Source organism: Scyliorhinus torazame, chromosome 17, assembly GCF_047496885.1.
Source record: "Scyliorhinus torazame isolate Kashiwa2021f chromosome 17, sScyTor2.1, whole genome shotgun sequence".
In the NCBI taxonomy this organism is placed as follows: Eukaryota; Metazoa; Chordata; class Chondrichthyes; order Carcharhiniformes; family Scyliorhinidae; genus Scyliorhinus; species Scyliorhinus torazame.
This window is the reverse complement of record NC_092723.1, coordinates 151208303-151223698: the sequence shown is the minus strand read 5'-3', so window position 1 is coordinate 151223698 and position 15396 is coordinate 151208303. Positions and strand designations below refer to the sequence as shown.

At 42.1% G+C, this 15396-nt stretch overlaps 1 protein-coding gene across 4 annotated transcripts in view; it reads left to right on the top strand.

Annotated features, from left to right (window-relative positions):
* Positions 1-15141, top strand: part of carhsp1 (calcium regulated heat stable protein 1) — a 115302-nt gene extending 100161 nt beyond the window's left edge. For all 4 annotated transcript variants that reach the window (XM_072481282.1, XM_072481283.1, XM_072481285.1 and 1 more), the window contains one exon: positions 12477-15141. In XM_072481282.1, coding sequence (XP_072337383.1) covers positions 12477-12636 — 160 coding nt within the window. In that variant the 3' untranslated portion in view covers positions 12637-15141. The remainder of the gene's footprint in view (positions 1-12476) is intronic.
* Positions 15142-15396: the final 255 nt, after the last annotated feature.

Here is a 15396-nt window from a genome sequence, read left to right as displayed (position 1 = left end):
AATAGTGACTGGATTCTCCGCTGGTGAGATGCCCTGTTTTGCTGGCAGTGTGGGGCTGCCCCACAATGGGAAACCCCATTGACCAGTCAGCGTAACGGAGCATCCTGCCGGCGGGGTGAAACAGAAATGTAGCGCAGCAGGGTGGAGAATCCAGCCCAAGGAGTCCATTTGCCTCATTTGTCTATGCCAGTTCACAAAGGGCTATCTAGCCCAATCCCACTTTAAGGCTCTTGGCGTGCAGGCGTCTAGGTTATGGTACTTCAAGTGCACATCTACTGTTAATCGGATCCATGCCGGTTGGTTAAGTTAAAGCAAAGATACAGCAGCTTTCTTTGCTGGAGAGGCTTCATTGACTTAGTTCACAGTCAGCACTACTCCAACATACCAGTGTCCCAGCTAACCCCATCTATAGGTGTACAAATACCCATCACCTATTTAACAATGTGATTAGTACGACATTGACATGAAAGAATTATTTTCTGCAATAAGGGTTTATTGCCCTGCTCCCTTTAGTGATTTGTGGACATGCATGCCAAGGTCCCTCTGTTCCTCTACACTTCTCAATATCCCACCATTTAATGTGTGTTACCCTGCCTTGTTTGCATTCCCCAAATGCATTGCCTCACCCTGATCAGGATTGAATTCCATTCGCCACCTGGCCAGTCCATTGATCGCTTCTTGAACACTACCCATGTGACCAACTTTTTGTATCATCTGCAAACCTCTTAATCACACCCTCTACATTTAATTCTAGATCATTGACGCATGCTATGAATGGCGCAAGACTTTGTACAAAGCTCTGGAACCCCACGTGTTGCAAAAACACCAATCACCAGAACCTTTAGTTTCCTGCCACTGAGCCAATTTTGGATCTTATTTGCCACTGGGTCTCATAGAACATAGAACAATACAGCGCAGTACAGGCCCTTCAGCCCACGATGTTGCACCGAAACAAAAGCCATCTAACCTACACTATGCCATTATCATCCATATGTTTATCCAATAAACTTTTAAATGCCCTCAATGTTGGCGAGTTCACTACTGTAGCAGGTAGGGCATTCCACGGCCTCACTACTCTTTGCGTAAACAACCTACCTCTGACCTCTGTCCTATATCTATTACCCCCTCAGTTTAAAGCTATGTCCCCTCGTGCCAGCCATTTCCATCCGCGGGAGAAGGCTCTCACTGTCCACCCTATCCAACCCCCTGATCATTTTGTATGCCTCTATTAAGTCTCCTCTTAACCTTCTTCTCTCCAACGAAAACAACCTCAAGTCCATCAGCCTTTCCTCATAAGATTTTCCCTCCATACCAGGCAACATCCTGGTAAATCTCCTCTGCACCCGCTGCAAAGCCTCCACGTCCTTCCTATAATGCGGTGACCAGAACTGTACGCAATACTCCAAATGCGGCCGTACCAGAGTTCTGTACAGCTGCAACATGACCTCCTGACTCCGGAACTCAATCCCTCTACCAATAAAGGCCAACACTCCATAGGCCTTCTTCACAACCCTATCAACCTGGGTGGCAACTCATGGCTCTTACTTTCCTGATCAGTCAGCCAAAGAGGCTTTATTGACTAAATTGAGGCTTTCCTTGCTAAAATTCACATGGACTACATCAAATGTGCTACTTTGATCAACCCTCCTTGTCACCTCCTCAAAACCGCAATCACGTTAGTCAGACATGACCATCCCTTAATGAATCAGTGTTGATTGCGCTTGATTAATTCATGCCTTTCTGAAATATGTTTTTTACTGTGCCTCAAACATTTTCCCATAATTGACACACCACAGAAATAATTACTTGGAACATTTCTTTATTTTTAAACAACAGAACAATGTTAGCAGTCCTCTGGCACCACACCTGTAGCCAGAGAGGATTGGGATGGTCAAAGTTTCCACTATATCCTCCCTTATTTCTCTTAGCAGCATGGGAAACATTTCATCTGGGTTGTGGGTAAGCAAATCGGAGCTGCTTTAGCCATAACCTTCAAGAGATCTCTTGATTCAGGAGCTGGCTCTCCAGATTGGAAAATTGCAAATGCAACTTCACTATTTAAGAAGCAGGAGAGGAGAATTAGAAATGACAGACCTGTTAGTCTCAGCTTCTGTTACGGAAAAGTTAATGGAATCAGTAATTGAGGGCAAAGTCACTGAGCACTTTGAGAAACTTACATTTGTAAAGTGTAAGTTTTGTCTATCTTTTGAGGAAGTAACTAAAATAATCGACAGTGAAATATCTGAGGATGAAATTTATGCCGAAGGCATTTGATAAACGTGAGAGATTGTTAAGTAAAAAGCAAAATACATTAAATTGATGGTAAATTATCGACCAGATTAGAAGGTTGGTTATATGGTTAAAAATTGATTATATTTATGTCACAGAATCATGAAATTTACAGTGTAGATGGAAGCTATTCGGCCCATCGAGTCTGCACCGGCCCTTGGGAAGAGCACCCTACTTAAGCCCACACCTCCACCCTATCCCCGTAACCCTATCTAACATATTTGGACAGTAAGGGCAGTTCAGCATGGCCAATCCACCTATCCTGCACATCTTTGGACTGTGGGAGGAAACCGGAGCACCCAGAGGAAACCCACGCAGACACGGGGAGAAAATGCAGACTCCGCACAGTCACCCAAGCCGGGAATTGAACCTGGGACCCTGGAGCTGTGAAGCAACAGGGCTAACCACTATGCTACTGTGTCCTTGAATTGGCCCCTCGATCTGGTTGTAACGTCAAATCTGCATACTGTCTATCCTCTGTTGGGGATCCCCGATGTTGGGGCCTGATTATTCATTGGCCTTGGAAGGAATACAGCGCAGACTCATCAAGGTATTACCAGGGCTGCAAGGGTTAGATCACGAGGAGCAATTATAAGGTGATTTGAAACAAAACATATAAAAACCAGTGGAACTTAATTAATTTTAAATCTAGATTGGCTAATATTCTACCAAGGGTAAGGGATACAGAACCAAAGTTTGTAAATGGGATTAGGATACAGATCAGCCATGATCGTAAAGAAAGACAGAGCAGGCTTGAGAGGTGCTGACTGTTCTCTGCCTCCTCCCCTGTTTATAAAGTGATGATGTGTTCTTGAGCCCTGTGGATCTGGCTAGAACCAAACTGAGCTTTGCTTTCAGTTCATTGCTGAGAAATTACAGTTTGATGTGACTATTGGTGAATTTTCGTCTCACTTTACTGATGACAGGGTGGTGGCTGATAGGCTAAGCTTTGGCCTATTATTCTTGATTAGACATACCGGGCAATCTTCCACCTTGGCAAGTAGATGGCAGACTCGGCGGTAGATGGAGACAGCTTTGTCCATCGGGCAGGTGGCTTGCTCCATAGGCTTTCAGCACCGCAGGTGCGATGTTATCAGTACTCTGCCTGTGCTGTGTCTTAGCATTTAGGCGCTCCCTATTGTCTGAATCAAGTTGAATTATCCATTTGACAGGTTTGTCTGAAAACACTTGCAAAGATTAAACCTTGATTCTTGCATTCCGCTATGGTCGTGAGTGGGGATGTTTGCAGAACCATCTCCTCCTGCTCATTTCTTTATTTCTTTATCCTGGCTGGCCTTGTGAAACTTTGGGCACTATTCAATGCACTGCAGTGCCGAAAAACATGCCGCTATTCAAACGGCCGTTTTCTTTTAGCCTCGTGGAGTTTCTGCAAAGCCGCACTCCTCTCAGATCGGGGCACCATTTTACTCGGCTGTCCCAATCTAAGAATTTCTAGCAGTTTTCCCACAATTGCTGTTAGATTAATTTGCCTGTAGTTGATTTATTCTCTTTCTTCTCATCTTTTTTTATGGAAGCAATTCTTTTTCTACATTTCTCTTACTAGCTGCCCACTACTAGACTTCGATTTTGAATTTGTTTGTCAAGGAAAACGACGCAAAGTATTTAGTATCTCTTTCAAACCTTTATCAACCTCCTCCAACTTGAGCGATCCTAGTGAAGTTCTTATTGTTTCCTTTTAAATGATACACTAGCCATCTCCTAATACTTTTTCATTTGCATTTTCACCTCTTTACTAAACTTTCCATACTTCTCATGATTATCCTTAGGAACAGGAGGAGGCCATTCAGCCCATCAAGCTCCACCATTCAATTTGATCAAGGCTAATCAAAGCCTTCAATGCCTTCTACCCCCACTATCCTTATAACCCTTTTACGTGAGCATTGTGAGTCCTAACTTAATCGAATGCCTCACTTTTAAGTTTCATTTTTGTTTCGATCCCTTAATTTTATCTCTAAGCTTGATTCTTTAAAATACTTCCTTTTTGCCTTTAAGGGGTGTTTATTTTGTACCCCGTCCATCTAATACTTGAAGATTTCTTTAATATCAGTCCACATTTGTTAATCATCTCACCCACACAATCTAAGGCACAAACCACCTTTTTCCAGGCAGCACCCTTACTCTTGATCCTATCCGTATTCTTGGAATGAACTTTTTGCTTTTTCCAAATTGGTCTACTTGCGTCAGTTAATTTGCTCCACTTTATTTCCCAAAGCTAAATAGAAAGAGAACTTTTATTTATATAGCACTGTCCACATCTCCGAATCCAGAATCTGCCAGGGTGGTTTACAGTTAGTGAAGTACTTTTTAAAACATAGTCAATGCTGTAGTCAATGCTGTAATGTAGGGAAGCGATAGGTAGCAGTGTTCCACAGACAGTGAAATGATAATGACCAGGCAACCTGCTATTGACTGATGTAGATGTGGGATAAAAATAGGTTACTCTTTATAAAAATATTGCCGTGAGCGGACAGACGAGGCCTTTGATCTTGGTCGCTGCAGTGCGGTGTCTGCCCAGATTATGGGCAGGGATTTTCCGGTCCCGACTACTGCTGGGATTGTCTGGTCCCACCAAAAGTCCATCACTTTTGGCTGGGCCGCTGAATGTCCTGCCACGATGGGGCCGGAATACCCCGGCCTTTGTGTGAGGTTTCTGCAGTACAGCTTGAACCATAATCTTCTGACTTTGCAAGAGTGGTACACGTACTTTGGTAGCTGTCGAGCCAAACAATGCTTCTTTCTCTGTTAATGTATGGATCCAGACCTGAATGAAATGGAAATACATCCAGAGCTGCTGCCTTTTGGATGTTTGAATTTCTTCCAAGAACAGGAAAATAAATGGTTGGGATGGCTTGAACTCCATCGTGCCACAGAGTCTTGAGACCCCACACCTACTATCTATCTACCCCCATAATTTATCTACCTTGGATAAGGCACTGGAGGATGCCTCGTACCCTTTGGAAACATTCCTGTTTCAACAAAGAGAGAGGAAGGTAACTAACAAAAAAGAAAACAACAATTAAAACATTAATAAAAGAAAGTGGTTTGATTTGAGTACAATTTACTAGGTGAAGGGAAACAATTAAAATACTTGGAAGAATAGTACATGGTCCACAGGGCAGAATAATGTCACTTGATCTTTATAAGAGCTGTTTTACATAATGGCTTGAACAAAGATCCTACAATCCATTTCGCTATTTTAGAATGTCATAAAATTTGAATGCAAGTGTAATTGTTCAAGCGTAGGTGTACAGCATGAGAAGATCAGTTTTTTTTGTGATTCATATAATTACATGACAAAATGGTTTTGGTATAGATGCTATAAAACATGGCCCATTTCCTTTGTTAACAAAAGGCAGCAAACGTTTAAATGTTCTGATTTCAGATAAACAAACAGCACAACATAATAGATTAGCAGAACTAAAATACCCCAATTACTACAGAAAATGGTCGCCTGGTCGTAACAGGTAATTACTTTCTGGAACACAAGTTTACTGCAGCAAACTCACAGCTTCCATATGCCAATGTCTAGGAGTTAATCATATATATTGTGAATTAATAATCCATTTTTTGTAATGGTGGGGAGAAAACAAATCCAAAATTTTAGAAAATACAGTTTTCACCTCTGGATAATTGTGAGGGTCTGCAAAGTCTTGGAGTGCAATTCTCCCAGAAAACTTCCCAATGTGATCTCTGGCGGGAAATTATGTGCAAATCCCGCCGGATGGATCAGCACGATCCACATTGAGTGGTGCAGAGGTTGACTCGGAAGTCTTCTGTGGTGCATCGTTCTGGGGTCGGCTCAGGGCTGTCCATGAGGGATGGTCCATGGGCCAGTTCAGGATCAGAAACTTCCATGTTTACCGAAAGATGTCTTTCCATTGGTTGTGGCGTTTTTGTTGAGCAACCTATCTGGCAGCATTTACCTGAGGCCGCACCGTGGTTAGTTTCCAGTGGTGCTTGGCAAGAAACCATCTGTATAGACTCATTGTGATTGCTGTTCATTGAACACTAAACAAAACAGACACCACAGCTCCACTGAGCACATCCATGGTACTGCATCCAGGCCAATCGCTTCAGCTTTATATCATCATTATTGTGTTCCTCAGAACCTTTTTTTCTGAGGATGTGTGGGACACCAGTTAACCAACTATAGCTTTTTGGAGCGTTGCCAGTTCCTGGATGACCTGTGCTCTGAATTCACATCCATTATCTGACTGAAGAATATGTGGCGTTCCAATGTCTAGAAATATGAGAAGCAGCTCATGGTCAACCTCAGCCGCTGTCTTGGACTTCAGAGGATGAATGATGCGGTGCTCCATGTGGTACAGTATGGAATGATAACTTATGGCCTTCAGAGTCTGCATGTCAACGAGTTAGTATGGATTCCTATACTCCTATACTGGTTCTGCAAGAGTTGTGATGCCATCATGTTTTCACCTGGGTACAACAATGGATAGTTGAACTTTCCACCAATGAACTGCTAAGTGCGACTTGCCATGTGAGCCTTTGAAAGTCAGCACCATGAGTGGAATTTTCCATTTCTTTAACTAAGTGTCAATTTGGGCAGGAAGTGCAGTGCACTGCCCGCCTGAGCCACTGCTGGCTTTTCCCGCCATATATTTTGAAACTTAGATTTTTAGAAAACAGCTGGGGGTGGATCAGCAACCTCTGCCTTCGAGAGATCAGTATGGCCTTTTTAAAGGGTGCCCCGATCTAATAAATATTCCTACATAGGTGGACAACCCAGCAGGGAGGCTCGCTCAGTATACGCGAATGTATGGTTATGGGGTACCTGAACCTTCAAAATTGTTTATTCTTATTTAGCGCAAGGGTAGAAAGGGAACTGTGGCCAAACCATGGCTGACAAGGGAGACTAAAGATAGTAATAGATTCAACGAAAAAGCATACAAATTAGCTAGAAAAAAACAATAGACAGTTCAAAATTCAGCAAAGGCAGACTAAGGGATTGATTAAGAAGTGGGAAATACAATATGAAAGTAAGCTGGCAGGGAACATATAAACTGACTGTAAAAGTTTCTATAAGTATGTAAAGAGAAAAGATTGACAAAAATGAATTACAGTCAGAAATGGGGGAATTCTAACTTGGAACAAGAAATGGCTGAGGATCTAAATTCATACTTTGCTTCTGTCTTCACAAAGGAAGACATGAATAATGTACCGGAAGAAATGTGCCGGATGTTCTGAGAAACACAGGTTTTAGTGAGGAGCTGAAGGAAATCCGTATTATTAGAGAAATTTTGGTTTGGGGGATATTAATGGGATTGAATGTGAATATATCTCCAGGGCCTTATACTCTTCATCCCAGAGTTCTTGAAGAACTAGCCCTAGAAATAGTAGATCCATTGGTGGTCATTTTCCAAAATTCTTTGGACTCTGGAATGGTTCAGACAGAGTGGAGGGTAGCTAATATAAGTCCGCTATTCTAAAAGGGAGGTAGAGAGAAAAACGAATTGTAGACCAGTGAGCCTAATGTCGGTAGGAGGGAAGTTGCTAGAGTCCATTATCAAAGATTTCATAGCAAGCATTTGGAAAGCAGTGGTATAATCAGACAAAGTCGGCATGGATTTATGAAAGGGAAATCATGCTTGCCAAATCTACTGGATTTGAAGATGTAACTAGTAGAGTTGGCCAGGCAGAACCGGTGGATGTGGTTTATTTAGATGTTCAGAAGGCTTTCGACGAGGTTTCTCAAATTTGCAGATGACGCAACGTTCGATGGGAGGGTGAGCTGTGAGGAGGATGCAGAGATGCTTCAGTGGGATTGGACAGGCTGCGTGAGTGGGCACATGCATGGCAGATGCAATATAATGTGGATAAATTTGAGGTTTTCTGCCTCGGTAGCAAAAATAGGAAGGCAGATTACTATTTGAATGGGTGTAAGTTGAGAGAGGTGGATACTCAGTGAAACCTTGGGTGTCCTTGTGCATCAGTCGCTGAAAGTAAGCGCACAGGTACAGCAGGCAGTAAAGAAGACAAATGATTTGTCGGCCTTCATAGTGAGAGGATTTGAGTATAGGAATAGGGATGTTTTACTGCAATTGTATAGGACGTTAGTGAGGCCACATCTCCAGTATTGTGTGCAGTTTTGGTGCCCTTATCTGAGGAAGGATGTTTTTGCTATGGAGGGAGTGCAGCAAAGGTTTACCAAGCTGATTCCTGGATGGCGGGACTGTCATATGAGGAGAGACTTAAGTCTGTTAGGAATATATTCGCTGGAGTTTAGAAGGGTGAGAGGGGATCTCATAGAAACTTTAATTCTAACAGGATCAGACAGGATAGATTCAGAAAGAATGTTCCTGATGGTGGTGGGGGAGTCTAGAACTAGGGGTCATTGTTTGAGGACAAGGGGTAAATCTTTTGGGACTGAGGTGAGGGGAAATTTTTTCATCCAAAGAGTAGTGAATCTGTGGAATTCACTGCCACAGAAAGTAGTTGAGGCCGAAGCATTGTGCCATTTCAGGAAGGAATTAGATATAGCTCTTGGGGCTAAAGGGATATAGGGGGGAAGGTGGGATCAGGGTATTGAACCTGATCAGCCATGATCCTAATGAATGGTGGAGCAGGCTCAAAGAGGCAAATGGCCTCCTCCTGCTTTTATTTTCTATGTATGTTTCATGGCGATATCCCCATTGAATCGTTGGCCCCGGGGGGAGGGGGTTGGGGGTTGGAGAGGGACAATCGAGTGGGGTAATCCTGCTGGTGTGAAAGCTGTTTTGGGACTCCCGCTGGGACCTCCACACACACTGTAATTCCCGCTTGCCGAAAATAGGGGCGAAACATCCCCATCACGTTATTTTCATTTGTAGGGTGAAATTCCCCACCTCCCAGCACCTGTTTTGGAGTCAAATAGGCCAATGTGAACTGGTCCTTTAAAAATTTCTATTAAGTTTTGCACCTTCCATCAACCACCTTTTGTAGACAAACTTGTTTCCCAAATTTACAAAGATCATGCTGTTATTGAGCAACCCAGAATGTTTAGATTATATACTGCTTAATGTACTAATGCGCTTAAGCAACAATTCCACTCGTACAATGATAGAATGCCGACATTCGGTCCATCGGATCTGCATCAATCCTCTGAAAGGACATCCCACATAGGCCCACTCCTCATCCCCGTAACATCACCTAATGTTTTGGAAGCTAGGGGAAATTTAGCATGGCCAACCGCCTAACCTGAACATCTTTCGACTGTGGGAGGAGACCAGAGCACCTTTAGGAAACCCTTGTAGGCACAGGGAAAACATGCAAACTCCACACCTTTTTGTTCTTAAATTTCGAGTACCCAATTCATTTTTTCCAATTAAGGGGCAATTTAGAGTGGCTAATCCACCTAGCCTGCACATCTTTTGGGTTGTGGGGTTGAAACTCACGCAAACACGGGGAGAATGCGCAAACTCCACACGGACAGTGACCCAGAGCCGGGATTGAACCTGGGGCCTCGGCGCTTTGAGGCAGCAGTGCTAACCACTGCACCACCGTGCTGCCCAACACTGGAAGTCACCCAAGGTCTATATTGAACCCGGGTCCCTGGCGCTGTGAGGCAACAGTAGTAGCCACTCTTCCACAGAGCCGCACTAAATTAGCTATTTCATGAAATTAGTCAAACTGTCTATTTCTTGATCCATGCAATGATTTACCGAGTTCATAAAATGGATAGTTTCACAAATTGGGTGTAATATATATATATTTAATCTTGCTGCGGATGAGACATGAGGATCGCGGTCTACCCGTCTTTGTCATGCCCGACTCTGGACACAACAAGGCTGATAAATCACGCGAGAGGCCTCTTGCGTGATTTACCAGCCTCATCACACCTTGCGATATCTAACGAGATCTCATGAGGTGTTGTGACCTGGATCCCACCCACAACGGGTGGGACCTAAATTTGCATATTCAAGTGTGCAGTCAGGCTCACTTGAATATGCTCTCCGTAGTTAGCCGAGGCATGGGATCTAACCCTGGCGCCTCCGAGACCCCGAGCGAGTGCTGCTTAGCATTGGTCTCCACCAATGTGAACTAGGCTTTCTGGCACGTGGGTAGGGTGGGGCCTCTGGGTAGTTGGGCTCTGGGCAGGGCGGTACTCTGGCACCTGTGATACACCTGGGCACTGGCACTACCACCTGAGCACCCTGGCAGTGTCAATTGTGGGAGGAAACCAGAGCACCTGGAGGAAACCGTTGCAGGCAATGGGAGAAAGTGCAAACTCCACACTAGAGTTACCCAAGGTCCTTGGTGCCACTCGGTGCCTGGGTGGGATTTTGCCCGTACTGGTGATCGGGTCCAGGGGTGCCCTGCCCTTATAGGTGAGTTGGGTGTTGCGGTTTCCGGAGGCTGCGGGAAGGGGGAGGGAGGTTCTAAAGATTTACATAGCGCCACAATCTCTTCCAGCATCCCGATCTCTTGTGCTGGCAAGCGGAGCTTGTTAGTCAGAAAATAGGACAAAGTGCAGCCTCGGCGGGGCGTTCTTGTCGAGGTCCTGAAACGAAGCAGAGTCCCGTTTAATAGCGGGGTAATTCTCGGCACTTCAAATGCCGGGAAACACCCGGCCAAACCTGCTCGGCAAGGGACTCTGTTTCATTTCCGTTAAATCGTGCTCAAGGAGTTCTTAAATAAAATGTGCCACAAACAAGTTCACTTTTGCAAACTTGTCTGGCCTCTTTGGTGTTTACTAAACTCAAAACAGATCTGGAGCATGTTTAGCATCTAAGCACTTTTTACAATATGGAGTTGTGTGGCAATAACTAATGAAATATGCCAAATAAATACATGAGATATTGCTGGCTCCCTCCTGCCCTTCCCACCACCAATGGTGATCGGCTGCCCAGACCCCACGCCTGGAATTCTCCCTCACATGCTTATCTCGTGTTTCCCCCTATAAGATTCTCTTCATACTTTCCAATAATAATTTTCATCCCTGTGATTTTATTTTTAGCTCATTAAACCTTGATGAAGCATCTTGGGGAATTTTTCTATATTATGTTGTTGACCTTGCACTGTCTGCTTGAACATTTTGAACAATATTTTGAGATTTGATTTAGTCTTAATTTCTCGATTAAATGGAAGATCTATTTTATAATGAGTGATTGGATTTTAAAATTTACATCAATTGTCTAGTGACTTCATTACTACAAGTGGGAAAGTAACTAATGATTTATGGAGAACACAAGTGGGATGCTTTCTCCCTAAATCCCCCCCACATCCATTTCCTGCTCTCTGATCCTGTCTAAAAGAAAATTATTTTCACTGGACATTGGTGTCACTGGTTAAACCAGCATTTTATTGGCCATTCTTGGAGCTCATCCGTTTGACCAAGTTGTTGTATATATAAAGTCTGATGAATGTATTTGGTTTTACTGTTTGATAGTACTGTAACGAGGCTGCTGGGTTTACCAGCGTGAGGAGCTTCAGCTTGGCAGTACTGTGAAGGGGAAAGGGAGAGCCTTGCAAGTACTGGGGATTGGAGGCAGCGTTTAGCTCACTAGTGTGGCCCTGAGTTATTGGGACCTCGCTGGAAATATTGTCCCTTCCGTCTAAAAGTTTTAAGCACTTTTTTGTTTCCGTCTCCCGGAGTAATATGAATAATATACCAGTTCTTGTGCAGTTACATCAGACCTAATATCGTTTAGACTCGCCCCACAGATGAGCTATACCCTTCTTGATAGTGTGGCATCAGCTCATTTGAATATGTTGTACTCATGACTGGCAAGCAGAGTTCGGACTTGTATCCGGTGGGATTTATATTTTTGTTGGTGGATAGAGAGGGGGATAGGAGATGGTGTGGAATGGAAGGAGGGCGAGGGAAGAGCCTGACAGCAATTATTATTTTTCCCAAGACTGGTCAAATACACTCTCTTGGAGCATTTGAAGGGCCTCTATATGGTGAGATGGCATGGACCATCGTATTTGTGGCCTTTTATATGTCAACTGGTGTTCAAACATTTGCATCTTGGTCACATTAATAATATACTAATTTCATAATTTATACACTGAGCTCGTATTTTATCACAACCTGTTTACTCTGTATTGTGAGGTCAGTTACATATCAAAAGTGTACCCGGCCTGATTTTTATGTATCTACTCCTACAAATCTGCGAAGAATGCATGGGTAACTCTTGGCTGAGTATGTTCTTTCTCTTCCATGTCAGCATCGAAGGAGAATATGTACCAATGGAGGGGGATGAGGTCTCTTACAAAGTCTGTTCCATTCCTCCCAAAAATGAGAAGATACAGGCTGTCGAAGTGGTCATCACCCACCAAGCACCAGGAACAAAGCATGAAACATGGTCTGGACATGCCACTATATAATAACCAGTTATCCTACCCTGCTGTCCAGCGTGGCAGTTAAAGTAAAAATATCTGAGTTAAGTGTTTGAGCCAGTATGCATTGTAACTGACTGCTTGCAGGGTTAAAAATATCTTTTCCAAGGTGTCATGTTTTAAATGTCTAAAAATTATTCATTAAACAACAATTGATTACTAGTTTCGATATCACTCGTACCTTAATAAAAAATATGACGGTATCTGAGCCAGCAAATGTACATGGAGAATTTTGTATCAGGGATCCTGCTTTACACGTCACCTCCTAGCTCAAGAATTTGCAGAAAATAGTTACATCACTTTAAAAGCGGTTCTTAAATTCTTATTAATCAGCCTTGAAATGTAATTCTATTTTAATCTACACTGCCCCACAAACCATTAATTTAGTTAGCCTTGGTGTGATTAAATCTTTCACAGGAAATCATGTTTGTAATTTATCAAATGAATCATTAAAAAGAAAAGTATTTCCCCTTGAATATTTTCTCTTTATCCCTCCTCTGGCCTATATGATCCGTTGCTCATTTTCATTCATTTCATTTCAAGAGCAGGTGACTAGGCCTTTGCAAAACCCCTCTAAACTAGCCAGCAGGAGGGGTGGAAGATCACCCATCCCCTCTTTCCCCCTCCCAAAGCCATGTGTGGGTGTCTGTGAATTCAGTGGAATAGGTAATCATGCCTTTAGTGTTGTCAACCTGGAGAGTGGATGTCCCATAGTGTGCAGCAGTAAGAATCTCTGAAGTTTCAATAAATGCAATGCTTCGACAATGTTGATTCAGCATTGCTAATTTCTGACTGTCGGGCATCTGACCAGCCAGCACTGCATTGACTGATCAGTACACGCCATGCATTTGTGAAATCTTAATCTTGTTAACCACTTTCTGAATGGATTAACGGGTAATTTGTCTTTGTTTCCTTTTAAACAAAACATTACTTTTCTTACTGTAGCCTTGTGTATTAGCTGATTGGGAAAGCCCGAGTATGACCTGAGTTATCAACTGTATATAGTGTCACGGTGGCTGTTAACTAGTTTACCCTGTAAATAACGCCATGAGAGCATAAATGCACACCCAGGGTATTTGCAACATATCAAGAAACTGCTGCATGTGCACCAACATACGTTCTTGTATTTTTTTTCTTCTGGCAAGCACATAGCATCTTGCTGCAATTACTTGTTGGGCAACTAAAAATTACTGTACTTGTCTAAAATTGAATGAGTAATAATAACTTTAAAGGATAAAGAATTATTTTGCCCTTACCTCTTCATAAAAAGGTATTAAAATAAATACTGCAATGTGTAAGGTCCTGCAAATCTGTGATTAAAATTGTACCTTTTAAGAGTTCTAATTTTGTTATCTTTGTGTTGATGGGCAAACATCTAAATCTGACAGGTTGCATCAAGGTAACAAATCTAGCAAACCAAGCTAATTTTAATGTGATAATTCACAAAGGTATGGGGTTGGATGACTGTTTGAAACAGGAGATATCAATTTCACATGATCCATTCAATTTGCCTTGGAAACTGGTTAATTTTATTTGTCTTGTTGATAATGAGGCATTCATTCCTTGTCAAACTTACCTTTGCTTTCCTCTCCGAAGTAACCAAGAGCTAAAACTTTATAATAGAACTTCAGAATTACTTAATTTGTTTATATATGTTTAAAATTAGTATTGGCAACAGTTGTTTGCTTTGCAGTCTAATATAACCTTTTAAGAATTTGTCCACAAATATTGCTGTCATACTGTGAACATATATTTGAATAAAACAAATTGCCATTTGTTTAACCGTTAAGGATTTTTTTTCTATCTTAACTGAGTGTCGACTTGAGGATGGGATTAAAAGTAAGTTTCAACAAACTCTTGTTTAAATTCTCTACTGCGTTAAGGGCTGAGGGTTCCAGTAATGATAGCTTTCTGATTCCATCTGCAAGTCTCCCCTTGTTTAGTTTTAAACTAATGCAAGTTTGTGACATAGGGAGAAAACTCTCAATTCATGGGAAGAAATGAAAATTTGGCTCTGCATATTGATTTAAGACCGTTGATTCATTGCTGTATTGCAAGATGTCTGGCTCTTGGTTGCATGGAAGCCTCCTAGATGAGTACCAGTGAAGGCAGGAATGTCATTGTCATCAATGGCATTGGATGTAAAGGTGCCTAATTATTTTAGTATCTTTCTCAGTTCCCTTGTTTTCTATGAAGAATATTTTAATTCAGGTATTCTTCCGTGCCTTAGTCTCTGATAACACTATTTTAATACTGTCCCATGGCAAATTTCAGTCATTGGTTTATACTTACAGATATGAATATTGTATTGATGTATTTTATTGTCCATTGTAATCATTACATCTAAACTACTATTGGAATTTGTTTTGAGTGAACATTGAGGATCAGTGTGTCTTTTAGTATTTGTGTTATCTGCAAACCATGTATTTCTAATAATTTAGGGGACAAATACAGTTTAAAGATGTTTGAATAAATTACAGAACTTCACTCTTGCATTGCTTTGATGTACCAGTTATTGAATTATTAAACATAGGTGAAACTTTGGAAAAAAAACACTTGGAAAGTTTGAGAAAAATGACATTTATTTTATATGAGGTTTAATTTGTTTTTCTAGAGTTAATGTTTTTTGAATTACGTACTCTTTTAGAGCTCCAACAATATCTGATGCTAGAGAAAAAAAGACAAAGTGAAATTTCAAAATTACATGTAGATAAGAACAATCATTCCTGTACCTGGAAGGGAGGTTTT